Source organism: Ambystoma mexicanum, chromosome 6q, assembly GCF_040938575.1.
Source record: "Ambystoma mexicanum isolate Mex_15411 chromosome 6q, UKY_AmexF1_1, whole genome shotgun sequence".
Lineage (NCBI taxonomy): Eukaryota > Metazoa > Chordata > Amphibia > Caudata > Ambystomatidae > Ambystoma > Ambystoma mexicanum.
Genome location: NC_090937.1, coordinates 780,353,486 through 780,381,458, shown reverse-complemented (window position 1 = coordinate 780,381,458; position 27,973 = coordinate 780,353,486). Strand labels below are relative to the sequence as shown.

Here is a 27,973-nt window from a genome sequence, read left to right as displayed (position 1 = left end):
ATATTTAAGTAATGCCCTGATTGATGGTGACAACCAGGCCTGTATCTAGTTTCATGTTGGGAGAAATTACTGTTCATTTACTCTCCGGCAAATGGCCCTTTAAATTCACACACAATTGCAATTTTATACAGCATCTTCTAAGGCACACTGTTTCAAAATACATAAGTATCACTTCTGGATTGTCCAAATGTATAGGGCTGTTATACGAGAACATCATGTTCAAGCTTTGAAAGTCGAGTGAGCATTTCTCTTAGCAGACTATCAATTCGGATGAGGGAAAAACAAAAATGACATTATTTTATTTATTTTACATGCAATGAGCTCCGTTTCCCTTTAGCTGCTTGGAGCAAAATCTGGTATTCCACTGAAGATATTGTACGCACTGCTGTTTCTTTATGTGTGAGTGCAGCTCTCCATGGATTTGTCAGCCACATGTCTTTCTTTTCCTTCCTGAAAAGCATTGCGCAGATCTTTGCACTTTTAATTTTAGGCCCACTTTCTTTCCTTTAGATTTTAGGCCTGAGGTTTCAATGGGCATTCGCAAACCACACTGGCCTCTGTATTTCTGGCGTTCAGGGGCTAGATTTCACCCCACAAATCCCCCCTCGAGGCTCTTTGATTCCAATGAGACAGAGAAAAGAGCATGGAGAGAGTGCAGTGTCTGTTTACTTGTGGCCTGGGTTCATTTCAGGGATCTCGGTGGGAGCATATGTGCTCTATTCCTTGTCCTGAGGGATTGGCACTCTGGTGTGCAATCCACTCTGTTCGGATTTTGGGTTTTGGTCCTGGGCCCATCCCTTTCTGGTAGCTCCACCTCTAGGCTTAAGAGGCAAGGAGTTATTTAATCTGTTGAGAATAAAGGAGAGCTTAAGTATTTCATACAGTAGTACTTTCTCCGGTATTGACGTGTGAATTGACAACAAAACAACGGCCTGATGTTTCAATGGGCATTCGCAAACCACACTGCCCTCTTTATTTCTGGCCTTCAGTGGCTAGATTTCACCCCAAAGGTAGCCATGCCAGATCTAGCCGAGGGCAGATTCTTGGAAGTGGCACCCTTACCCCCTGGGGTAGAAGAAGAGGATGAACTTGATCCCCCTTCCGAAGGACAGCCTAGTAGGGCCCCTGAGCCCCCCAGCTTGGGAGCCGATAGGCTGGAAGGCCTCAGGTCTGTCCCTGGAGCGCCCAAAGAGCCCCGGGGCCCCTCAACTTGGGAGCCGGTAGCCTTAGTGGCCTCAGGCCTGCCAGAACCTGAATCTGAGGAACTCCAATCCGTGGGAACCCAGGGGAAGGAGTTGGCGCGCTGTGGAGCCATGCTGAACAGAGGGCCTTCCTTGTCTTGACGAGAGGTCATGGAGACTAAGTCCTTAAGGCGGTGCGGAGGGGAAGTGTGGAAGATCTCGGTCCACCGCGATAAACAATTATTCAACGCCCTGTGACTGAGAGCTCTGCAAGCCGAACATGAGTCCCAGCGGTGGTCGGCCCCAAACATTCAAGACAGAGTGCATGGGGGTCTGAGACCGGGAACAAGCGGTCGCACAAGGCACAGCTCGTGAATCCTCCTGCGGCCGACATGCACCGGGGGAGGCAAGGCACCAAAGGGAAGTGAAATAAGAATTGAAAAAACAAATGGAAAGCTAGAAAAAACCTCTGCGCTTGCTGCCTGGTCCGACACCGTCCATGCGGAAAAAGGGACTGAGGTGAGACGCCGGAGGACGGGCCCTCAGCGGGGTGTTCCCACGTCCGAGGGGCGCCCCCACGTCTACACCAAATTTGAAGGTGTATCTCAGTTTTTCGCTGACAAAGTTTCCGGTACCGTCCCCATGTTGGGAGCGTCCACAAGGAAGGAGGAAATGGGTCAGGACTGAATATATATCATGCCAATGCCTCCACTTTGTGTGTGTGGGCGGTCTCTGTGGTGAATGAGATAGTGCAGGGAAACATGTCAGGGATAATAGGTGTGTGGTGGGGTTTAAGCCATGTTTCTGTAAGCAAGAGTATATCTGAGGAGTGTGTGCTAATTAGTTCATTAATTTCATGTGAGTGAGCAGGTGCAGAATGGCAGTTACGAAGAATGCAGCTGTATGGAATTAGTTGTTTTAATGGAGGGTTGTGCAAAGCAGGATATGAATATATCTAAGATGAGGAATCTGTGGGAGGACACAATCCATTAGAAAAAAGAGAGCAGTAGAGAAAAGAGATCGGGACTTGAAGGGAACAGTGATAGTTTAGAGAGGGGATGGGAAGGACATAGTCAGGAAGTAAGTTTATTAGGGATAGGTCCATCTGCATCTCTCTTTGCTGACCTCAATGCCATCTGCAAGAGATCCCTGATGGTCCTATAGAACATCAAGCGGACTTGCTTAGTCTTGGGGTACGGGACACCAGAAAACCTGCATCTAGACTCAACTAGACGTGAGGTAACTCCTCTGGGATTTTGGAAAAGTGATGGCTCAGACTCAAATGTTTGGTCACTAACCCTGAGATTGGGGAAGCCATTTAAAGAAACATTTATGGAAGAAGTCTATCATATGTTTTGTTATTTGGGGATGATCATGTTTATATTTAAGTATAGAGTCCCTAAAAGAAATCATAAACTTTAAGACACTGGTCTTGGCATACTTCTCTGTCCCAAATGTCCAATCTGTGACAACAGGTAAAGTGGGTGGCACTGCTATCTATTGCATGTACAGGAAATGACTCCTACATTGGAATTATTGTTTAATACTATTGTAAAATGACTACTTCCTGACACCATGGAAGATACCACTATCATGCTGTTTAGTAAACTCGAACATACTGAATGTGGGTTTTATAAACATGTTTTTTTATTGAACACACCGAAACAGAAATCCTAGCGAAATGTCTGGCATTGAGACTCAAGCACATCCTACTGCAGTTGCGCCATCAAGACCACATGGATTTTATAAAAGGAAGATATTCAGTGGATAATGTCATAGACTTTTACAAATAGTCCATAGTTCAAAGGCTGAAAGTCGAGCAGTGATTTTGCTTGTAACAGAAAAGACGTTCAGTTTGATGGGATTTCCTTTTCTGGATCTTGGATTGATTTGGCATATGGAGCGACTTTAGAGTTTGGATCGAGGCAATATACTACTCCTGTAGTGCCACAGTCTTGACCATTGTAATTGTCTTAAAATGTATTCGATTGGCCTTGGGCATTATGCAGGAGCGCCCCAGATTGTTGCTGCTCTATAGAACCATTATTCACCATGATAAAACAGACAGAGGGGTATCCCTCTAGAGAGTATAAAGTGCAAAGCTTCCTTCTATGGCAACAATGTTTAGGTCCATATCTCTGACATGGCACATTGCATATGAGTGCATTTGGATACCCTACACATGTTTGGGGTGATGAACACTGGTCATATAAGCTGCCTCTGTGCTGCTGGCCCCTTCCTAGGCAGGCAGATAATAATAATAATTTGATAAAGTCACATACATGGGAATCTGGATTGGCGATAATCCTGTGGACCTATGATAAGTGAATTTCCCACTTATATGGACAAAAATTAAAGGAGGCGTCAAAAGACGTAAGCTCTACTGCTGTTGCTCATGGGATGGATGCATTTAAAATTAACAGTTTATTAATCTATCCCAGATGGTCTCATTGGGCATTCTTGATAAGCAATTTAGAATGCTAGACAATTTATTCAGAAAGTTTGTATGGAAACATAGGAGGACCAGAGTGAATATAAACACCCTTAAGAGAGGCAAACCGATGATAGGGTTTGCATTTCCTGACCGGTGGGCATACCATATAACAGCTGAACTAATTACAGCCAAGAAGCGGAGAACAGCAGAGGATAATCTCCTTGGAAGATCATGGAGCAGATCACGTCTTGTGGAGGGGAAAGAATTCAAGTTTCAAGCTACTTGCCAGCCAAAAAAAGTCACTCACCCCCTCAAATCTCCACATGCACAAAATACACTATTTCGTAGTCGCAAGTAGTGAATCATTACTCGCCACAGACTAATGGAGGGTGACATTTTGAGCGCTGAAATAAGAGAACGTATGTTTATGGCATGTACGAAAAATACCCATTCAAATATGTCAATATGTAACCATTGTCTATGTATTTATTTGTATTTATTTTATTGAGAATTTATTAGGTGCCTATACAACCGAATGGTGTTTCCAGGTGCCATAAAATTATAAAATTAAAGGTTGGAAAAATGGGCAGTATAAATTGGGGACCCCTGACCCCACCACTCCTCACAATAGTCTCAGTCTAATATATGGAGGCATTGAGAAGTCGCTTTTCAAGACAGTAAAGGCTTGGTTGAAAAAAAGGTTCACTATTGTTTACAAAGTTGCAGGAGGCTATCCGAATCCTAATGCTGATTGACTGACACATCTGGGTGCAGGCCTCCAGATTAGGTGCCTACAAGGCCTTTGTACGCATGAAAATCTTGTAAATACGACAGCTTCATTATTTTCCTGTGTACATTTACACACGTTTAGAGCAGGGGGCACTGCAAAGGTCAGGTTACTTGACACAAACCAGAATGCTTCTTTTGATTTTTAACTACCTGGATATAATTGCAAGCCATGGATAAAGCCCTCTGAAACAGAATATATTTCTCTGAAGCCTTTTAAAAAAAAAGAAACTGCACATTGTGATAAAAGGAATGGTTTATTTCCATTCAGCTTCTGCCGTGTTGATGTTCATGGAGCAAACAGAAGCATAGTGCATATTTATTTTCCCAGCATTTTAGGAATGTATAATTAATACGATGGAAAACTAAGTTGCAATTGAGAATTCATATTTTGTAACAAATCATATTTTTTTCCCAGTAAGCAACCCAGTATTGCACAATTGTATTTTTCAGAGTTATGTGCTGTGTGCATAATCATGCAAAGGCAGATCATGTTTGCACTTATCATTTAATTTATACTCTAATTATAAAAACAGTGTGTAAAATGATGACTATGCACGGTCTAGTTTACATCCATTCAACCTTGCAGTCAATGGGGTACATTACTATATATGGTCAGTGGCAGCAGAGTCTTTGGTCAAGGGTGAGTGATTGTCATTACACCAATCACAGGTGTTCTAGCCTCTCAAATCTTCAAGACTACAATTAAAACATTCAGAACCTGAAACTTCAGGAAGTGCAAGCGCTGATCAAAAACGAACAAATGAAAGTTACATTTGTAATTCAAATAGAAACTCAGCAAAACCTGTCCCTGTGATAATCCAGATAGGTATTTAACCTTATGTAGCTTCATACATGGTTTGTCCAACATCTAGGCACTGTGATTATTATACCTCAGTCAATACTCAGTTGACCGACCTCTGAAGGATGTTAACCAAAACTATAGCTCAGCCGATTGAGCACTCGTTGCTGTGATCTATGCGTGATCTGTAGGTAACAGGTTCGAATCCCGGCAGGCCCTCCTCAGCCTTTCATCCTTTCAAGATCGATAAAGGAGTACCGACTTCGGTTTGGTGATAATTAAAATAAATATGTTCTATGTACAGCGCTTTGCCAAAAGAGCTATATAAATAACCATTTGACCGTGAGATTAGATATAGAATTTGTTATGGAGTCCTTGCCTCTCTGCACTGTTGCATCATAACATTGGCATACCATTAGGTAGTAACAGCTCCAGGAAATTAGGACTTTCATTAAACATCAAAAAACAATTCTGCTAACGAACCTCAAAACACACAATACAATTCATGTTTGATTTACTATGTATTTGGCTATGTTTTTGTGTTTTCAACATTTAAATATATACAGGACAGATCAAATGGCCAGACCTTAGAGAAATAATGAAAGGTGTATTCTGTCACAAGGCACAAAGCTGCTGCATAGTAATGATTGCCATACAGTTTTTGCACATGTCGGCTGGATGTTGCATACATTTTACTCTCTTGCAAAGGAGAAAAGTAATTTTTTACTCTCTCAAAATCACATTTACTCTCAAAGTTGAAAAATAGGGATCAAAATACTCCCACCTCAAAATCTTATCTGGAGTACTGTCTGGGAGTTCTGAGTCTACTTAAGTATTTTGGGGATATCAGCAGTGATACGTTAAACGAATTGTTGCAGTGCAATATCAGCAGCAATACACCATCCCTATACACAGATTAAACCTTACAATAGGATGCTGCTCCATGATATTCCAAACCTAAACAAAAGCCTTATAGCAGCCTGTAAAAAAGACCTCTTGGAATATATAGGTGAAATGGAATAGCTAACGTACGGTGACTTCATTTAGGAGATCTCAGTGAGTTTACCAAATAGAGAATTCAATTTAAAATATTAATTTGAGCATATTTTACCTCGCCCAATTGACGATGATGGATTTGTGACAGAGGATGTCACCAAATCGTAACCTGAGAGCATATGCGCTGGTCCTGTTCTAAAATAAGTACATTTTGAAAGGTAGTCACATGAAAATTCGAAAAAAAGTTTTGGCTATTAGGAGATGGTTAAATCCTAATATGTGGGGAAAAAAGGTCCTCTAACCAGTACTGCTGGTGGCAAAGAAGTTGATTCTTAGGTTTTGGAACAGAGGGATCACTGTACTGTCCCAGTTTTGTATAGCTGTACAGCAGTCTAGCTAAGAGATTTAATCACATCTGTTGAAAAGGCAGGGTTATAGAACAGGGAAGGCTGGGTTGCTATGGCAGGTGGTTGAGAGGATGAGGATACAGTAGGTTTGGGCACAAGGTTGCTACTATTATAATTGTTTGAATGATATGTTCTTTAAATACGATTGTTTACCATTCTGCTATCCAGATTTGATTGGCCATATCTTGCAATTTCTCTCATGGCTGTGGGACATGACAGGTGTACATCTGGGTTATTCATATACAGAGAATAGAGTATAACTTGTATTGGCCTAGGCACCTATATGTATTGAATGATAACTACCTTCTCCGCTTCTATAGCAGGAGTCACTTTGAGAAACTGGCTGTGATATGCTCTAGAGCGTAATGTAATGTCAATGTTGAGAGGGTTTTCTTTGATGCTACTGTTGCTACAATAAATGCTTTAAAAAATTAAAATAAAAATAATACATTTGCATTTTAGTTTCCTCTTTATCGCTGCTTTCCCTCCTTGCCAGTAGCCTGAACCATTTTTATTCAAGTATGAGCATGGATTTCTGTCACCATCAAGAAGCCATTTCAGTGGTAGCCTACCGCTTTACATACACAATGAATGTAGCATGTGTCCATCCAGTGTTAACTCAGATTAATTTCACATGACTGCTGTGTGGCACTAACGCAGAGTACATTTATCTGAAGTTACCAACATGGGTTTCACATCAACACACAAGCCACTTTATCTATAGTTCTGAAGAGATAGATACAGAGTTTGATTCGGAACATTATATCACATTAAAAACTCAAAGAGCAAGATTCCCAGAAATGAACGTTAACTGAAAAAAAAGAGCATTGTGTGCAATCTTTTTTCTTTTGCCTTAATTTCAGAAACACGCAGGTGACCTCATTCTCAAAGGTGGGGGGCAGACAGCAGAGCAAAAAATGTTCTGGCCAGTCCCCTTGACTACATTAGTGTTGGGAGCAAACACCTCGTAGCACCCACGTTGATTAAAGGATAGAAATGCAAGTGGGAGAGCAGCAGCTCACACTGCTACTCTCCCACTTCAAAGAAAATGTTAAAAGGATCATAAATGAACCTGATCTCTCATGCATTGCTCCTCTGCTGTGCCTACTCCACACAGGCGCAGGGGAATGTCTTTGTTTTTAATAAGTTTTATAGAGCATTTTCAAAGCACCTTCAATAGTATAAACAAACAAAAATGCTGACGCTTAAAAAACAGAACAAAAAGAAAACAAAAACATCAGGATGTCTTTGTTTTTTAATAATTTCAAAGAACATCCCATTTATGGAATGGGGATGCACGTTGATATGTGCAAATACGCCCCCTTATATGCGTAAATGCATAAAGGGAGTGAAAGTGGCATTTGCACACATTCAGATGCCATTTTTTGATTGGGATGCACCTTTTATCTAGCTAGCGCATTTGATCACTTGCGCCCAAAAATGTTTGAGAATCGAGCTGGGTTTTTTCAGCATTTTCTGTGGAAATGTTTTTAACTTGGCCCGAGTAGGCCTTTAAACTGATAAACGTGTGCTCTTATTCAGAAATATCAACACAGACATAATCATTATTTCAAAAAATAATTAGCAAAATGTACCTGGAATAAGCTTCCGTCTAGCCATGGCAGCAGCTCTGTGAGACTCGTACTCTACAAAAGCAAAACCTCGATTTTTTGTTTTGTCAGTGGCACTTGGATACACAATGACATCAACAACCCCTTCTGTCACTTTTTTCATTTCATCAAAGATTTCTTCTTTTTTCTTTTCTTTTGGAATTGCTCCAATAAACAACCGGCAGTTGTCCAAGCTTACACAGACTCCAATAAATTTACCAGGCCGTATTTCATAATTATTGAGCATTCTAATAGCAAGTTGAGCTTCTTCTTTGGTTGTATACATCACAAATGCATATCCACGATTCTCTCCACTGAATTCCATCATCAGTCTGAATTCATAAATTTTCCCAGCCCTCTCAAAAACAGGAACTAATTCATCTTCGTACATGTCACGAGGAATCTTTCCCACAAAAACCTCGCAGCCACGTGGAGGTGGAGGACCTTCCCAACCTAAAGCACACATGAAAGAGAAAACAGAGCCTACTTATAGTTCAGTTATCATACTAACTTATTCTTTAACAAGTTATTACTTTTGGAATTTTAGTATCTGGCAGGTATGATGATGAAACAAGCATGCATGCAGAGAATACTTTAGTCAAAGTAAGACATAAGCAGCATTAAATATTCCCAAACATACTTGAACTTGTCCAACTCCACAGATATTATGCAGTATGAGTGCACACAATTGCATGAGTTAGGAAGCACAGACGAGGAAGGGAAGGGATTTGACAATACCTTTGAAGAAGACACATATATATATTAAAGTAAGACAGCCTCCCAGTACCTACCTGGGTGCTGGGAGCGGATTTCAGTTCCAGGCCCTTAGCCAGTCCATGTGAAATGCTTAAAAAGGAAAGCAACATTTCATTGTCTATTGAAGGGATACAAAGACAAATGGGACAGTAGTGGTTCTAATGCTAGTGCCACACTGAAAACAAATGCAAGAAAGAGTAAAAAATTACCTCATTCATTGCGCACACCTATGCCTAATCCAAGCAGCAAAGGGCAGCATGTTTTTCAACAAATTGCAAAGTATGTCCTGTTTCTGAATTTGGGAGTAATATGCAGAAACACCCGCTGCTTTGTGAAGTTGCATTCAGGGGGGGAGCAGCAGAATATACGCTTCCATGATAGGCACATTCTGATGCCTTCTGTGAAAAGTGCATTTTTTTCACTCTCACAAGGAGAAGTGCATCACTTGTGCCAAAATAAGGGTTGAAAACCATGCGTGACGACTGAGTGTCTTGACCTCTGGATGGAGAACCCGACCCTCCTCTCGCGAGAGAAGGTCCTCTCTTTGTGGAAGCCGTATAGGAGGACAGATGGACATATCCAGAAGGTCCGGGTACCACGTCCTCCTGTCCCAATTCAGAGCAGTTAGGATCATGGATATCCAAAACTTTCTCAACCTCCTGATCAAATAAGGAATGCTGGGGACTGGGGGAACCACGTACAGGAGTGGAAATCCACTACGAACACGTCTCCTAGAGCTCCTCTTGGGGGTAATTCCTTGGATCAGTACAGTTTGCACTTCCGGTTGGCACTGGTCACGAACAGATCCACTTGAGGGGGTTGAGGGTCTCCCCAAAGGGTGAAGATCTCCTGAAGGACTTCCTGAGCTAGTTCATATTCGTGGGAGAGTGCTCTGCCTGCTCAATGCATCTGCCGTCGTGTTCTTCTCTCTGGCTAGGTGAACTGCCGACAGAGAGATTCCTTCTTGTATTACCCAGAACCATAGCTGCATTGCCTCTCTGCAAAGTGGTAGTGACCCTACACCTCCTCTCTTGTTGAGGTAGGAACAAGTTAATTACCTGTAACTGTTGTTCTCCAGCATGGGTCTGGCATGGATTCACATGCTCATGAATATTCCCGTCGTCAGGCTGGGAATCCTCGGTAAAGAAAAAATCAGTATCAGTTTCGTTTCTGATCTGTCTTTCTTAGTAGTAACCAATCACTGATCTCTGGGTCATACTGCCCCCAGCCAATGACTGCCCTCTCCCTAAGCCCCGCCTCTGGCAGCCATCCTCAGATTTGGTAGCACGCCAAGTGGCAGTATGACCAAGTGAAGAGCCACAGACGGGTAGGTGGGAGGGTTTGCATGTGAATCCATGCCAGACCCATGCTGGAGAACAACAGTTACAGGTAAGTAACTTGTTCCTTCTCCAGCATGGGGTCTGGCATGGATTCACATGCTCATGAATAAAAGAATACATAGCAGTATACACATGCACAACCACGGGAGGTGGTAACAGGCTCAACATTAAGCAATACAACAACTCAACATTAAGCATCTCTTACCTCCTCACCATGCTCACCTTAAGCGAACATGTTGCGCAGCACTGCTTGGCCGACCCTGAACTCCTCCCTGGAGTTCCGAATGACGCAGTAGAATCTTGTGAAGGTGTGCGTCGACCTCCATGTAGCAGCCCTGCAGATGTCCAGCAGGGGCACCCCAGACAGGAACGCCATGGTAGCAGCGATCGCTCTGGTCGAATGGGCTCTCGGACGGCCGGGCAGCGATCGGTTTGCCAACCGGTGACAATGCATGATGCAGCCGGAGAGCCATCTGGAAATGGAAGTCTTCGAGAGAGCCTTCCCTTGATTCACAGACCCAAAGTTCACAAACAGTTGTGATGTGTTCCGAAAACTCTTTGTGCGGTACACGTAGAACTTCAGCGCTCTAGCTACATCCAGCGAGTGCAAAGTCCTCTCGGCCGGCGTCAAAGGCGACGGGAAGAAAACTGGTAACACCAAGGGCACGTTGAGGTGGAAGTCCGACGGCACCTTGGGCATGAAGGAGGGGTGCGTTCTCAGCACTACCCTCGTGTCATGAAAAGTCAAGTATGGAGGCTTGCAAGATAGGGCCTGTATCTCTCCCACTCGTCGTGCAGAGGTGATGGCCACGAGGAACGCTGTCTTCCATGACAGGAACTTCAAAGGCGCCGAATGCATAGGCTCGAATGGGGCTCCCATGAGCCTGGTCAGCACCACATTAAACTCCCACGCCGGGGCAGGGGCCTTCACCGGCGGGAATGATCGGACTAGTCCCTTCATAAATTCCTTTACCAGGCGATGAGACCACAAGGACGCCCGTCCCGTAGTCCTGGTATATCAGGAGATGGCGGCCAGATGTATTTTTATGGAGGCGTGAGCCAGTCCAGCTTTGGCCAGCGACAGTAGGTACGGCAGCACTTGAGGGGCCGTAATCCGCAGAGGGTTAATCTTCTGTGCACGGCACCAGACAGAGAACCTCTTCCATTTATGACCGTAACACTTGAGAGTTGAGGACGCCCTGGCCTTTGCAAGAACCTCTCTGCAATCAGCCGGGATATCGTACCCTCCAAACTCTAGTGCTGCAGGAGCCAGGCCTGCAAGTTCAGCGACTGTGGGTCGTGATGGAGAATGGCGCCTCCTTCTCTGGAGAGAAGATCCGCGTCCGCCGGCAGCTTGACTGGTGGGGACGTTGACAAGTCCAGAAGGTCAGGGAACCAGATCTGCCTCGGCCACGCCGGTGCGACGAGGATCATCCTGCACCTGGACTTCTTGAGCTGGTTGATGAGGCGGAGCAGCAACGGCAACTGAGGGAACGCGTATAGAAACAGGCCATTCCAAGGGAACGAGAAAGCATCGCCCATGCTCCTTGGCTGTGGGAACCTGCTGGCGAACCTCTGGCACTTGGAGGTTGTCGCCGTCGCGAACAGGTCGATCTGGGGTTTGCCCCATCGTTGGAAGAGTCGATACACTTGGTCCTGGCGCAGTTCTCACTCGTGGCACGAGCGCAGCTCCCTGCTGAGTGAGTCCGCAATGGTGTTTTTTATTCCTGCCAGGTGGAAGGGAACCAGAAACATCCCCTGGGCGACGGCCCAGTGCCACAGATCCTGGGCCTGCTTGGATAGGGCTGGGGATCTGGTGCCTCCTTGCTTCCATATATAGAACATTGTGGTGGTGTTGTTGGTGAAGATCCTCACCACTTTGCCCTTGAGGGACCGAAGTAACGACTTGAGAGCCCAGAACACTGCTCGGAGCTCCAGAATGTTGATGTGGAGAGACCTCTCCTCTGGGAGCCAAAGGCCTCTTGCGTGGAGGTCCCCGGTGTGGGCCCCCCAACCCTCCAAAGAGGCGTCCGTCGTCACCGTCTCCTGAAATGCCGGGATTTTAAATTCCGTGCCTGTCGTGAGGTGAGCACGGATGCCCCACCATAAGATCGCCTGACGGAACTCCTCGTCGAGAGGGATCCTGTTCTCGAAACAGCCCCTCGCCTGAAGCCAGCGGGCGTCGAGAAACTCCTGTAGCGGACGCATCCGAAGTCTGCAAAGGGGTACAAGATAGATGCATGAGGACATCATCCCGAGGAGGGACTTGATGGACCTCATCCTGGGCCTGTCCTTGGCTAGCAGGCGCCGCACCTTGCCCAGGATGGTCTTGGTCCTCTCCCCTGTAGGGGAGGCAAATTGCCCCACTGTATCGAGCTTCGCTACCAGAAACAGTGATATCTGCGATGGAACCAGGTGGGATTTGGGGTAGTTGATGGGGAACCCCAGCTCCGTGACCAACCGGACGGTCCTCGCCGTGTGTTCGACGGCGAGTTCCCTTGTCCTTGCCCGGATTAGCCAGTCGTCCAGGTAGGGGTAAACGTGGATCCCCTGCAGACGCAGCCGCGCCGCCACTGGTGCCAGGCACTTGGTGAAAACCCTGGGTGCCGACTTTAATCCGAACGGTAAGGCCCTGAATTGGTAGTGGCGTCCCTGAACCACGAACCTGAGGAACTTCCTTTGCCTTTTTAGAATACGGATGTGGAAGTAAGCATCCTCCAGGTCCAAAGACGATAGGAAGTCGCCTTCCTCCAGCTGTCCCAGCACGTGCTGGAGGGTGACCATCCTGAATTTCTGCGCCTTGATATACTTGTTTAAGCGACGCAGGTCCAGGATGGGGCGCCAACCGCCTGTCTTCTTATTGACAAGGAAGTACCTTGAGTACACTCCGGAGCCCCGGAGCCCTCTGGGGACGAGCTCGATGGCACCTTTCTTGAGCATCGCCTTTGCCTCCAACAGTAGTTGAGGGACGTGATTCTCCTTCCTGGCCACGGGAGGAATGCGAGGGCACTTCTTTTGGAATTCCAACGAGTGCCCGTTGGCTACGGTGTCAAACACCCAACGGTCGGTGGAGATGGACTCCCACACGCTGATGAACTTTGTCAGCCGGCCTCCCACCGGGGTGCTTTGGTGGGGGCCCCGACAACCCGGCCGGGTCAGTCTTGCTTGGAGGAGGCCTTGCCGCCTTGGCCCCCTTGGCGACGGCGGTGGGACCCCCCTTGCTTGCCGCGACCTCTGTAGGCCTCCTGGGAAGAGGAGCGGGCCGCCTGGCGTTAAGTGGAGGAGCCACCGCTGGATCCTTTGGACCTCCAAAAAAGGGCCGTCGCTGTTGAAGCACCCCCAGGGCCCGGGCCGTCTCCGAGTCGGTCTTGATGGCCTGTAGGGACTCATCCACCGCCTTACCAAAAAAGTTGTTGCCGTCGAACGGCATGTCCAACACCCTGGTCTGGACGTCCTGGCGAAAGTCTGCCGCCTTGAGCCATCCTCGTCGTCGGAGGCAGACTCTGTTGCCCAGTTGGCGAAATCCAGTATTGGCAATGTCCGTTGCCACCGTTATGGCGTGATCCGACGCCACCTCGCCTTCCTGCAGAATTTCTAGGGCCTCCGCCCTTTTGTCATCAGGCAGGAAGTCTAGCAGGGGAGCTATCTTGAACCAGAGCTCCCTGTCGTAGCAGGCCACGATCGCTAAGGCATTGGCCGCCTTAATTGTCGTCGCCACCGACGAGATGACTCGTCGTCCCATAGAGTCCAACTTCTTGCCCTTGCTGTCTGGCGGGGAAGTGGAAGTTGAAGCCGCCGCACCCGCTGCCTTCTTCTTAGCCGCTGCCGAGACGACAGCGTCCGGCGTGGGCTGGGCCCTGAGGCACAAAGGGGCGGCATCGGGGACTCGGTACTTCTTCTCGTACCTGTCCCTCTTGGCTGGTCTCGTGGAAGGGTTCTTGAGGACAGCAAGCCCCTCGTCCCAGATGTTGTCGAGTAAAGGCACCGCGAGGACTGACTTCCTCTTGGCGTCTCGTCGTTGGTACAGAAACCCCTCCTTTTTCTGTTCTTCAGGGCAGAGCTGGAAGAGCTCGGATGCCCTGGTTATCATGGCGTGGAAGGAGCCAATTTCGTCGGCTGGAGACGCCCGCGAGGTGGGGGGTGATGACGGGATGTCCGCTGTGTCATCGCCGCCGTCATCGTCCGTCCCCGTCGCTGTATCCATCGCTGTATCCTCTCTAGGGTCCGGCGAGGGGGATGAAGGGTCCACCGGTCTCGCAGGCACGAAGGGGGGAGCGGGGTGGACTCTCCTCCGCTTGTTCGGAGGGCTTCCCGACTGGCCTGGTTCTGGATCCTCCGTCGGGGTCCGTGGTAATCTCGTCCTTATCTCGGTGCATAAGGATTGGATTGCCAACAAAATGGCCGCCGAGCTATCCTGGGGCTCGGGCAATGGCTGCGACGGTCGGGATGGCCGCTCCACTGGGCCCTGTTCGTCGTCGTCGTCGCTATTTTCGATCACGTCAGCAGGGACCAACCCCTGGGATGGAATCTTCTCGAACCTCTCGTTGAGGCCTATGAACCTCTCGTTGAGACCTAAGGACCTCTCGTTGAGGCCTAAGGACCTTTCGTTGAGGCCTATGGACCTTTCGTTGAGGCTCTTCTTGGTTTCCACCAGTTCCTCCTCAGAGGCTGATTCCGAGTCTGTAATGGCCACCGCCCCCCCTCCCTCTTTTTCAGCCGGGGGCTTCACGGGGGTCTTAGCGATGGGCTGGAAAGAGGAATCCCTCCACGGTGGCAGGGATACTCTGGGCCTGGAGGGCGTTTCCAGGGGCGTAGTCTCAGCCGGCTTCGCCAGGGTCGCAGCGACCACTTCGGTAGAGGCCTTCGCCAGGAGGATCAAAGCCCTCACCACCTTAGGTGCGTCCTGGGCCTTCGCCTTGGGGGGAGAGTCAGCGCCTCGCTCCCCCTTTGAGATCGACCGAGTCCGCTCCAGCGGCCTACCCGGGTTCTCGGACTTCCTCTTCCCCGAACCAGAGCGCTGGCTCATGGTCGAACGTGCCGGGGAAGTAGCGCCCTGCTTGGCAACCGAAGAGCCCGACCTTTCGGTGCTCCCGGTGCCCGCGGACTCGCGGTGCTTGGCCTTCTGTTGGGCCCCCGTCGCCAGGGCGCCCTCACAGGACTTAGAAGCCCGCTCAGACTTCTTCTTCGCCTTATCACCTGCTGTGCCCTTCTCCAGCCAGGTGACGAGGCGGGAGCGATGATCTTGTTTGGTCCGTTCCGAAAGGTTCTTGCAGAATGCACAGTGTTTCTCCACGTGCGTCTTGTCCTCATGAAGGCAGTAGAGACATCGCGAATGCTCGTCCTCCTTGAAAATGTTCTGTAATCCGCATCCAGGGCAGTACCTGAACAGCTTGGATCCAGGCGTCGAGCTTCCCTTGTCCTGGGCCATGTCCGTTGAGGTAGGCCGCAGATCTTCCGGAATCCTCCAAGAAGTATAAACTTGACGAAAACTTCACCCTTGAGGGGCGTAGAAGAATTCCGAAACGGGTCCCCGTTATCGGAAGTAGAAACGGTGGAGCTTGAGGCACGATTAAACCGAAAAATGAGAAAATCTCCTGAAAAAACGTGAAAACGCAGTAAAAAACTCGAGAGCTAAACACGAGGACTCCCAACACTTGAGCGTGCGGTAAAAATCTGAGGATGGCTGCCAGAGGCGGGGCTTAGGGAGAGGGCAGTCATTGGCTGGGGGCAGTATGAACCAGAGATCAGTGATTGGTTACTACTAAGAAAGACAGATCAGAAACGAAACTGATACTGATTTTTTCTTTACCGAGGATTCCCAGCCTGACGACGGGGAATATTCATGAGCATGTGAATCCATGCCAGACCCCATGCTGGAGAAGTACATGGCCACTGTGTTGTCTGTCATTATTAGGACATTCTTTCCCCGTACAGAGGGCAGCGCTAGTCTGATTGCCCTGAGCTCTAAAAGATTGATATGTAGTTTGGACTCCGATGGAGACCAACAACCACTGATGGTCAAATCGTTGATATAGGCTCCCCACCCCATGAGTGAGGCGTCTGTCACTACAGTTATCTCCGGCCATGGTTGCCAAAACGGTTCTCCTTTCAAGATGTTCTCCCGACAGGCCCACAACTGAAGATCCAGTTTGGGATTTGTAGGAGATCTGACATTCTTCCTGAGAATTGTGACCACTGGGTCCTGAGAGCCCACTGGAGAGATCTCATTCTCAGGCGAGCCTCTGGCACTAGAAAAATGCAGGATGCCATGAGGCTGAGCAACCTCAGAAAATCGTAGGCCGGCAGATGTTGGGCATTCTGGAATTTTGTCACCATCTGGAGAATGTCTTGCGCCCTTACCTCCCAGGACTGCTCCGATAAATTGTAGTCTTTGAGATGGTATCTGGTGGTACTTCTTGAAGTTGAGGGAGAAGCCCAGCCTGTGACGGGAGTGACATGTGGAGCCGAGATGTTCCAAGACATGTTCTGGGGAACTGGCGCTGATCAGCCAATCGTCCAGATAAGGGTAGACGTGAATACCCCCTCTCCTGAGACTCGCTGCCACAACCGCCATTAGCTTGGTGAAAACTCTCAGGCGGAGGTCAGCCCAAATGGCAGAACCCGAAACTGATAATGAGAACCGCCAACGGCGAACCTCAGGTACTGTCTGTACTTGCGATGGATCGGCACATGAAAGTAAGCATCCTGGAGGTTCGATTATACCATCCAATCCTCAAGCTAGAGGGCCTGAAGGATCTGAGAAAGGGGAACCATCTTGAACTTGTCCTTCCTGAGGAACTTGTTCAAGTCTCTTAATTCCAAGATGGGTCTCAGTCCTCCATCCATGCTTCTTTGAATTAGAAAATATGGAGAGTACCAACCCTTGTTCCTCTCCTCTATAGGTACTGGTTCTATCACACCTTTCTCTAGCAGAGTTAATATCTCCTGCATTAGAAGCAGATCTGGAACTTTCAAAGAGTTGTTCCCCAGTGGATGACTCTGAGGTTTTTGCAGGAACGGTAGGCAGTAACCTTGAGCATCTGTTTCCAATGCCCAAGCATCTGAAGTAATAGCTTGCCATTCTGTCCGATGCTGTGACAACCTGCCTCCTACTGCAGTCTTGTGTACGAAGACCTCAGAGAGGTTTTGGAGCGGCGGACGGAGTGGCCGAAGGTAAGGCTGCCGCTGCTGTTGCGGTCTTAGTACCTCTCCACAATCCACCACGGGGGAATCTTTTATGTCCTCTTTGAGCTGGCTGTCCACTGCCCCTTCCGAATGTGGAATAATAGCGAAAGGACCTACCCCTCCACGGCACTCCTGTGGGGCGGTTTGGAGTTTGTCTTATTGCAGCTCCAAGGGATTTGGCTGCTGCCTTGGATGTTTGCAGCTTCTCCAAACTTTCATCAGCTTTATTTCCAAATAAATGTATGCCGTCAAAGGGCATGTGAGAAGTCTGGATTGTATGTCTGGGGCAAATCCTGACTTTCGCAAACAAGCAAATCACTGTACTAGCCGCCACGCTCTGCTGATGCTGTCAACGGCCCCGCTTTGGCTGACTCACACCCTGACACAGCCTTCTCAAAGCTCCACTCTGCTATTTCTGATACCCTTGATGTTCTTGCCCCTGTTATGAGGATCCGCTTGAAGCCCAAAGCCAAGTGCAACTCCTGGTAAGACTCAGACCTCGCCACCGTTAAACGGAAGTGCAGGGTGGCTGAGAGGAAATGGCGTGCTTCGGGTACATCCTTTGACAAACTGGCCTGCCGCCTGCTCCAAAGGCAATACCGGCTCTTGCCAATACAAACGCCTAGGGTAAGAAGAGGTAAGAGTTAACCATGCCTAGGAAATTGTCTTCCTGTCTAGTGAGATTTTTTCACTGCGGGAGACAATCTTTGGTAACTGGCCAGGCCACGCCACCCGAGGGGTCGTCGGCACATGACATGTACATTAAATACAGTATAGGGGCAATAGTGTTTAATGCGGTTTGGCATAGGCAGACCAGACATGTATCAGACCTTAAGTGGCCAAATAATGGGAGCTTTGAACTAGCGCGTATAGAACATTTCGAATCAGTTTTGCTACGGAAAAAGGCCAGACCTGCAGCGTTCGACATTGTAAGGGACTGGAGAAAGGAAGCGAGTCAACGCTTGAAAAGTACAAAGAAACATGTACGTAGACATAAATCAACCGTAGAGAAAGTGACAGAGCATGATCAGCAGAAGCAGACAGAAGCCATTAAGAACATGGATAGGGCCTTCCAGTTAGACATACAGAAAATATATCCTTCACAAGATTTGCATACATCAGACGAACTGATAAATGAGATACTAAATGAGCGAAGAAATTATCATCCAAGTACTGACCCAGTTGCACCGCCTCCCTATGTATCTCCTCCTGTGATTCCCACGGTTCCATCTGCACCTGCAGTAGCCGTCCCATCTGCGCCCATGACATCATTCCCTCCACCTCCTACAAAGCATGAGTTATACGCTTTAGCTGGCAGTTCTGCATCAATGGGGCCCGAAACAGGAAGTATTAGACTGACTTGTAGTACAATTAGCAAGGTACGGAAAGAAGAACTGAAACAGTGGGCTGTGACGTATATTGATGATGGCAATGAAGTGGCTGTGCAAAGTTCCATATCTGATCATAGAGGCCTTGGTGATCAGCAGGTATTGTTAGAATGTATTGAAGATTATCTTGTTAAAATATGGAGTGATTTGACTAATACAGTGGTACCTCAAGAGTTGCGTGATTTGATTGTCCTTTCCAATTTGCGAGATAATGCAGTGAAAAAACGAGAACATGTACGGCAAATATTTGTGCTTAAGCGAGAAGGGAGTAGTTTATTACCTGTCACTCAATTTCTCCACCGTTGGTATCTTTCTTGGATTCACATGCTAAGAATATTCCCCGTCGTCAGGCTGGGAACCCTCAGTCTTTTTTTTTTTTAAGCGTTTTACTTTGGAAAACTTTGACACTTTAGTGTCCTATCGACGTCCTTTTGGGACACTTACGCACCACCCAATAGGATGTAGGGCATAAATAGACCCGCCCCAGCGGCTTCTCCTCAGATTTTAACCTCCAAAATAGAGGCACCAAATAAGTTTGCATCCAGGGGAGGCCGGCGGGCAGATGTGAATCCATGAAAGATACCAACGCTGGAGAAATGGAGTTACAGGTAAGAAACTACTGCCTTCTCCATTGGATCTTTCATGGATTCACATGCGTAGAATAGATTACATAGCAGTATTCATCATACATGGTGGCGTGTAATGCAAACCAATACATTAGGGACGCAACACATACTACCAGCAAGAAAACATTAGCCATGGTAACATTGAAACAGGTACCCCCGCTGTGGGGGCTTACCTTACTGAAAGAGGCATTGCAGGACTGCACGTCCCATCTGTAGCATCTGCACCATGTTGCTGCTCCAGGCAATAATGCTGAGTAAAGTATGCAGCACCGACCAGGAGGCCGCTTGACAGATGTCCACCAGCGGAATCCCCGACCATAATGCCGCTGATGACGCAGTGGATCTCGTTGAGTGCGCCTTCGGGCGCCTCTCCAAAGGCTTTCCCACCTTAGAGTGACAGAAGGAAATGGCCGATGAGACCCAACGCGATAGGCCTTGTTTGGAGAGTGCCCTTCCCTTTACTGAAGGACAATAAGCCACAAACAGTTGTCTTGAACGCCTGAATTCCTGAGTACGACTTAGATAAAATTTCAATGCTCTTTTAACATCCAGCGTATGCAGCGCTTTTTCTGCTGATGAGGAAGCCGAAAGCGAAGAATGATGGTAGCACAATAGAAGAGAGTTTATGAAACGTAGTTGGCACCTTTGGAATAAAGTGCGGGGTAGCAGCTAACACCACCTTGTCTTTGAAGAAACGTAAGTACAGAGGATCAATCACTAGAGCTTGAAACTCCTATATTCTTCTTGCTGAAGTTATGGCCAATAAAAACACCATTTTCCACGACAAACGGGGCTTTCATCAGAGCCGACAGCACCAGATTGAGACTCCAGCCAGGAGGGAACTTCTTAGCTGAAGGAAAAGTCCGAAACAATCCTCTTAGAAAATGTTTAATGAGACAATCACTGAACAGCGGGGTAGCGTGCCTCTTCCGAGTGAATCTAGAAATGGCAGCCAGGTGAACCTTTATGGAGGAGAATACCAAACCTTTCTTTGCCAAGTGTAGTAAGTAGGGCAGAATTTGCTCTGATGAAATGCTTAAAGGATCTATCCCAATCTGATCCTTCACCACAAACAAAACCTTTTCCATTTGCATGCATAGGTGACATTCGTGGATGGAGCTCTAGCCGCCTTTAAAATGCGGCGACAGTCCCTAGGAAAGTTTAGTAATCCGGACTCGGAGAAGTCAGGAGCCAAGCCGTCAGGCTGAGAGAGCCCGGGTCGTGGTGCCAAACTGCCCTCTTATCTTGAAACAGAAGGTCCAGCGTCACTTGAAACCGCACTGGTTCTGCTACAGATAGATGGAGGAGGTCTGAGAACCACGGCTGCCTGGCCCAGTAAGGGGCCACCAGAATCACACGGCATGGGTATTTCTGAATCCATTGGAGGGTCCGCCGAATGAGTGGAAACGGAGGGAATGCATACGCGAACCTCCCCCAGCGAATTTGGCTGAGGCCATCTGCTGGCAAACTGCTTGCACTTTTTGTTCTCTCGGGTGGCGAAGAGATCCAGTGAAGGACGCCCCCATTTCTTTTTTTGAACACATTTTTTTTATTACATTTTCAACACATACATAAACATTACACATAACACTGTGCATTGCAGGGGAAGGAAGAAACAGAGGGTAAACCATAAGGGGGGGTCAAAACAAAATTGGGGAGGGGCCTCTGCCCCTTGGACCATCTAGTCTTTGATGAGGGAACACAGTACACAGTCCCCGTGCGCCAGGCCCGCCAGTCCATGGGAACCTTTCTCTTATCGCTCCCATTGCCAGTGACGCTGCTTCGGGGGCTTAGCCATCGTCTTCCCTACATGCCAGATTTTGCTTGCTTTCTGCGGGCATCCCCTTGCTGCGTATACCCTGTGCTCCATTGTGACACAGATGTCCACGTCCGTGATCCATTGATCATAACTAGGTGTTCTTTCCGATCCCCATAGCTGCGCAATGTTCCTTCTCAGTATCGCTGTAGCGGTTGACCAGAGCAGGTCACATTCATCAGAGATCCCTAACAGGAGTTGCTTTGGACCCCTTTGTATTGGCTTGCCCAAGACTCTGGACAGTTTGTCACAGCATTTCCGCCATAGTTGCTGTATTTCATCGCATTCCCATATGATGTGGAAGAAGGTTCCTTCCTCGCGCCTGCATTGTATGCATCGCAGGTCCGAGACCTTGCTCCACCGGAAAAGTGCCACTCTCGGATAGTTAATACGATGTAGGATCTTGAGTTGGTCCAGTCGGAGCCTCGATGAAATGGTCGCCTCACGAGGGTACATCAAGGCTTCCATCCAGTCTTCTGATTATAGAGGACCAACGTCTCGCTCCCACCTGGCCCTCAAGCTGACGAGCTTGGGTGTAGCGAAAGATGTGATTACATTATACATGGTTAAAGTGACTTTTCTTTTTATTTGGTCCTGGACTTTGTTACGCTCCAGCGGGGTACATTCTAGCGTGTCGCTGATGATCTGTTGATGCGCGTGCAGTGCGTGTTTCAGTTGCGTATAATGGTATCCTTCCGAGGATTGGAGGGCGAATTCCGAACGCAGTGTTTCAAAGGGGACCAATTTCTCCTCTTTTATTACGTCTCCTACTTTGGTGATGTCACGTTGGGCCCAGGCGGGCCATTTCGGCAGCTTCTGTAACTCGGGGAGAAGCCTGTTGTTCCACAATGGTTGGGGCAGCGTCAGTTTCGATTCCCAGCCTACATGCCGGTGTGCTTCTGCCCAGAGTTGTGTGATGTGCGTTTCCATGGTAGGAGCTGATGTGCGGCCCATGCCGCAGTATAGAAGTTCCAGGGGTGTTATGCTGCTGTTGGTGTTAAACCTTCTGATATGCGGCAGGTTCTTTTCCCATGGAGCATGTCATTCACCACCGCCAAATGGCTGGCCCAGTAGTAAGTTTGCAGCCTGGGCAGCCCGATCCCCCCCTCCCAGACAGATCTCTGAAGGGTGGAAAGAGCGATCCGTGGGGGCCCTCCACTCCAAAGCAGTTTCCGGAGCATACGGTCTATTTTGAGGAATTCCTGGTGCGGGATATGCAACGGTGCATTTTGCAGAACATACAAGAACTTGGGAAGGGCGATCATTTTGAATAGGCCAGCTCTGCCCATCAGTGTCAGTGGCAGGGAGCTCCAGTGGCGAGTGTCCTCAGCGAATCTCGCCACGACTGGTTGTAGATTCAGAGCCGTGCAGTCTGTGAGGTGCTTTGTGATTTTCACCCCTAGGTATTTGAACTGATCAGTAACAATTTGGTAGGGGCAGTCTATGCGCTTCCTATGGGAAATAGGATGGATTTTGACCAGTTCAAGCGTAGGCCACTGAAAGCTCTGTATCTTTTCAGCATTTGGGTAACATTTTGGCAGGAGTTGCGTGGGTCTATCAAGTAGATAAGCAAGTCATCCGCGTAGAGGGACACTCTATCCTCCCATGATTCTGACCACCGGAAGCCCTCCCAGAATAGGGTATTTCGTAAAAAGATGACCAGTGGTTCGATGGCAAGTGCAAAAATCATGGCCGACAGGGGACAACCTTGCCTTGTTCCTCTGCCCAATCTGAAGGGGTCTGATTGCCAGCCATTGACCTTAGTTCTGGCTATTGGACATTCGTATAGTAGTTGCACCCAGCCGATAAAGTTTGCGCCAAAACCCATGTGCCTCATTATGTCCCAGATGGCCTCCCACCTCACCGAATCAAAAGCTTTTTCAAAGTCTATTGCCAACAAAGCCAGTGGACCCTGTATGCTGGCGGCTTTTTCTAGTGCTCAGTGCAACCTGTAGAGATTCATGTGTGTCGATCTCTCGGGCATGAAGCCGCATTGGTCAGGGTGGACCAGGGAGGGGATGACTTGTTGTAGCCGGTTTGCCAGGATCTTCGCAAGTATTTTGGTTTCGCTGTTTATAAGTGAAATGGGCCTGTAAGAGCTGCAGTGTTCAGGGGGTTTGTCCGGTTTGGGTAGTACTATTATTGTGGCTGCCCTAAGATCTGGGGAAAGGGTGCCCTGTTCTCTTGCATGTTGGAACATTTTCAGTAGGTGTGGAGCAATCACGTTGGTTCCCACTTTCCGCCACAGCTCAATCGGGAAGCCGTTTGGACCTGGGGACTTGCCAGCTTGGAGGCCGGACATGGCATTCGACACCTCATCCTCCGTTATGTCTCTTTCCAACAATTCTTGTTGTGTTATGCTCAAGGTGGGGAAGTTAATTTCCTCTATGATTGAGGTATTTGCGGGGGTGTTAGGTGACTTATACAGTTCAGCATAATAATTTACGAAGCCCCTCGTGATGTCCTGATCTGCCACAAGTGGGGTTGTGCCCTCTGTCTGTAGCCGCTGGACATGGCTGCGTCCCTGCTCCTTGCGTTCTAGCCACGCTAGCATTTTCCCGGCTTTATCGCCCGTTTCATAAACTCTTGCACGCATTGTCGAGTGTGCATGCCTGGCATTATCCAGTGCAGTGTTCTGGAGCTGCTTTTTGTGCCAGGAGCAGGGCCGGGTTTGTGTCGGGCGTGTTCTGGGTTATGTGCGCTACCTCTGCTTGTTTCACCTGTTGTTCCACTTCGTGTTCCTTGAGTAGGTATTGTTTCCTCTGTGCGGTTGTCCATGAGATGAGTTCCCCCCTCAGTACTGCCTTGTATGCCTCCCATAGTGACACTGGGTCTGATGCGGACTCTGTGTTCAGCTCTGTGATGCTGGAAATGCATCGGAGGGACAGGGCCTCCGTTTCCTTGTCCTTTACTGCTTTTCATCGTGTGTTCTGTTGTGTTTTCCGCACAGGAGTTCATGTTGGACTCCTGGCGGTGCAGCTCTCTTTCTTTTGGTTTGGTGAACGGACCTGTGGGATACCCTTATGGCACCCATGGGTGAGGGTACAACCCTGTGCCCCTAGTGTATGTTTTTGGGCACCTGTGGGTGGCCCACAGAGCAGGGTATGGGCTGGTGGCAGCTCCATGCTGAATTTTGACTGGTGCGCGGAGTATCCTCCATTTTGGGATACCCCGGCCCTGCCATTGGGATCAGTTGATTCCTGATGGAAAACAAGATGGCCCCGGTGGCCTCTTGCTTTCTATTACCCATTACCTTGTTTTCCCAAAGTCCTGGGAAGCCCTGACTCTGTCCCTTCCCCCTGACTGGCTGTTGGGTGGAAGTGCCATATATGGTGTTGGTGTGAAGGCCCGGTCAGATTAGTTGGAGCCTTCCCGGTGATGTATGTTGTGAGTACCTCCTGTGGGTGGGACCTGGGTGAATAGAGTGTGTGACGAATATGCATTCTGTATTGTGGGTGTCTAGTATCTGGTGGTTGACACAATGACTGAGACAACCCTGCCCGAGACCGGTATGAATGCAGCTTGGAGTGTTGAATGGCTCAGTACTTGTCCCAATACACATAACTTGTTGTGAGTGTCTGGAGAGAAGTGAATGGCCTGAATACCTTGTGTGCCTGATTGGCCGCCTGCCTGCATGAATGCCCGTAGTCGTGATTGGATGCTTGAGTGTGACCCAGCGGAATGAATGGGAGATCAACAGTATATCTGGGGACCTCTCACTGCTAGGAATCGTGTTCAGAAGCTGAAGTCCACTACGACGAGTAACTGGATTAACTGACGCTTGACCTTGAAGCCCTGCTGGACGAGAAGAATTGCTGTTGCTCTCCTTCACAATCTGAAAGCTGCTGTGCCTCCAAGGACTGACCCAGAGAAGACCTGGTAAAGCGCCCTCTTCCCGAGCTACGAGGGACCATCGTGCACAGCTGATCTTTGCCAATGCTCCCTGGTAGACAGACCTTCGACAGGCTGCCGACCCGATACGGGGACTGCTGTGGAATTCCAAGGAGAATCACCCGGACTGTTGTCCGCCACTGTCGACGACCGCCGTCGCCGACCGGAGCCACCGTGCTCCCGTTTGCCTAAGAACTTCAATTGATCATCGGACGCTCTCGTCTGTATCGACATCCGTTTGTCTCCCGCTGGAGAAGGCCCGACCGTCAACGCGCCGAGGAGCATCCACCTGTGGGTTTCCCGCCACCTACAGACCGCAGAGACGCCGACGACTCAAAGCCCTTGCTGGGCCCCAGTTCTTCATCCTCTCTTTGCGGTCCAGAACTATCGTCACCGAGGTGCCCCGCACGCCTCTTCCTTGCAGGACGTCAACGCTCCGTCGTCAACGAGCACCGCTATGAACGAATCTGCCACTTTCCTGCCGTAGTTCACCCTGTTCATCGTCAGACGTTCGACGACCCGTGACTCCCGCCTTAAAGGGAGGGCACGCAAGAAGGGCCGTCGATTCCCCGACAACGAACGCCAAGTTCCCCGACACCTCTCGACGATCCATGGCTCCCGCCTGAAAGGGAGGCACTCAAGAAGTATCGGTCGGCGCATCGTCGGAGAACTCTACTCCACCAGGTACATTGGGGGGGTAAAACCTTAATAGGAAGAAGTAAGACTATCGAACATTATATGGACTGGGCTCGTGCTATATATCTTTATTTACAGGTTGCCCACGTGGGGGGTTCTCCACACAGAACTGTGCCTCGTGGTAGGGGTCATCATTCTGCCTATTGTTTCAACCATCTTACGTTCCTGCCTATCTCTATTGCTGGTTTACTCGTTATTAATCTGTGTGACATTTTAACCGTACAGTTGATGCACTTTAATGAGATTTGATAACACTAGTGGTACCACTTTAGAATTGTATATATTTATCATTATTGACTTCCAAGTACAAAGTGCGTTATTGTGATCGTGTACATACCTTTGAATATTAATTATATAAAGACTGTGTTTTCAGTAATACAGTGTGTGGACATTCCTTTGTGGGGGTTCGGGGACTACACTGTACTTAAGAACCAGCCTGCATAACCTCCTGAGAAGCTAGGTCTTGATTGCTCGACCACGTACCAATAATAGAGAATCTTGGCTGGGGTCCTCTGTGCCACTCCTCTACCATATAGAGAGCGGAAATACAGACACCCCCTACAAGTCTTTACACTGGTGGCAGCGGTGGGATGCTTATGGTTTTAAGAATCAGTGTATAACCATGCCACTTACAAAATATCTGCACTTTATTCGATTAGGGTTTGGGTGTGTACAAAATAACTGCATTACAAGCAATGGAGTCTATTGCGAATGGTAAATTGACTCAGATGAGCTTAGAGGCTCTCCAGAGTGCTTGTGAAGCCAGGGAGTTAGACTTTGTGGATAAGTCTAGGGCTGAGCTGATAGCTGCCCTGGTGGACTACCAGACCGATGGTGAAACTCTTGATGAGGGGGGGAATGCAACCAATGAGGACTCTGCCCCTGGGGTTTCTACTGAATCTGTTTCTGGGAATGCCGCCATTCCTTCTGCCTCTGTTCCGAACCCCAGCAATACCTTGGAACTTGAGTTATTAAGGATGAAATTGGCCTTTGAATATCGCAAGTTGGAAATAGATGCTGAGCTTAAGAAAGAGGAGCTGGCGCAACAAGTGGAACTCAAAAATAGGGATCTTGAACTCAAAGACAAGGACACTGAATGTCAGAGAATCCAGCTAGAGAAAGCTCGAGTGGAGACTTCAGCGAAACCCAGTGAGAGTGACAGGTCCCCAGCCACTAAATTTATGAAGGATTTGGTTGGTGTGTTTTCGTAGGGTTCTGACATCCTCAAATGGATTGAAGCGTTTGAAATGGCTTGTGCAATTCATGATGTTGACATAAGAGATTGGGCTAAGTGTTTGCTAAGCAGAGTGCCTCAAACGGGATATGACTGTATTCTGAAGCTAAGTGTGGAAGAAAGGGGTCAGTATGAGTGTATGAAATCTGCTTTGATTGCCAAGTTTGGCAAGACACCTACCCAATACCTTAAAAGGTTCAGGGATTTTAAGAAAAGAGAGAATGTGTCTTGGGTCGACTGGGTGAGTGCTACGCATATGAATATGATGGGGTGGATTGACGGTTACAAGGTGAAAACTTTTGTTGAATTGTCCCACCTGTTGTTTTTTTAGCATTGTTCTGATGCCTATTCACCAGAGCTGCGTCAGTAAATTGCTGACCAGAACATTTTGGATCCCTTTAAGCTGGCTAGGTTGGCTGACAAGTGGGTCTCCCACCGGGTGTCCCCTAAGGACTCCAGTGGGAAGGACAAGGACAAAGAAAAGGGGGCCTCTCAGAAAGCTGAGGAGTCCCAAAAGCAGTCACAGTCGAATAAACCTAAACCCTCCTCTCCTAAAACCCAAAAATCTAGTGGGGATAAGTCATCTGTGGGTGGGAATAAGAGTAGTGGTCCACCTGCTGCAAAGCAGGCTCCCGGTGGTTCCAGTACCGTACCCCGCACTCCCGGCACTTGTTGGGACTGTGGGGCTCTGGATCACAAAAGGGGTGACTCCAAGTGTAAAAGTAAGGCACTCGGAGTACAGGCTGTCAGCCTGACCTACCCTTACCCCATGTCTGAGGTGGAAGCCACGGCCCTCCGCGCCACTACAGGGTTCACTTTTGATGC

At 48.4% G+C, this 27,973-nt stretch overlaps 1 protein-coding gene across 1 annotated transcript in view; it reads right to left on the bottom strand.

Moving 5' to 3' along the window:
- RBM46 (RNA binding motif protein 46) overlaps nucleotides 1-27,973 on the bottom strand; it is a 1,126,957-nt gene that overhangs the window by 703,777 nt on the left and 395,207 nt on the right. The window contains exon 3 of the mRNA XM_069631315.1: nucleotides 8,202-8,669. Within this exon, the coding sequence (XP_069487416.1) occupies nucleotides 8,202-8,669 (468 nt within the window). The remainder of the gene's footprint in view (nucleotides 1-8,201; nucleotides 8,670-27,973) is intronic.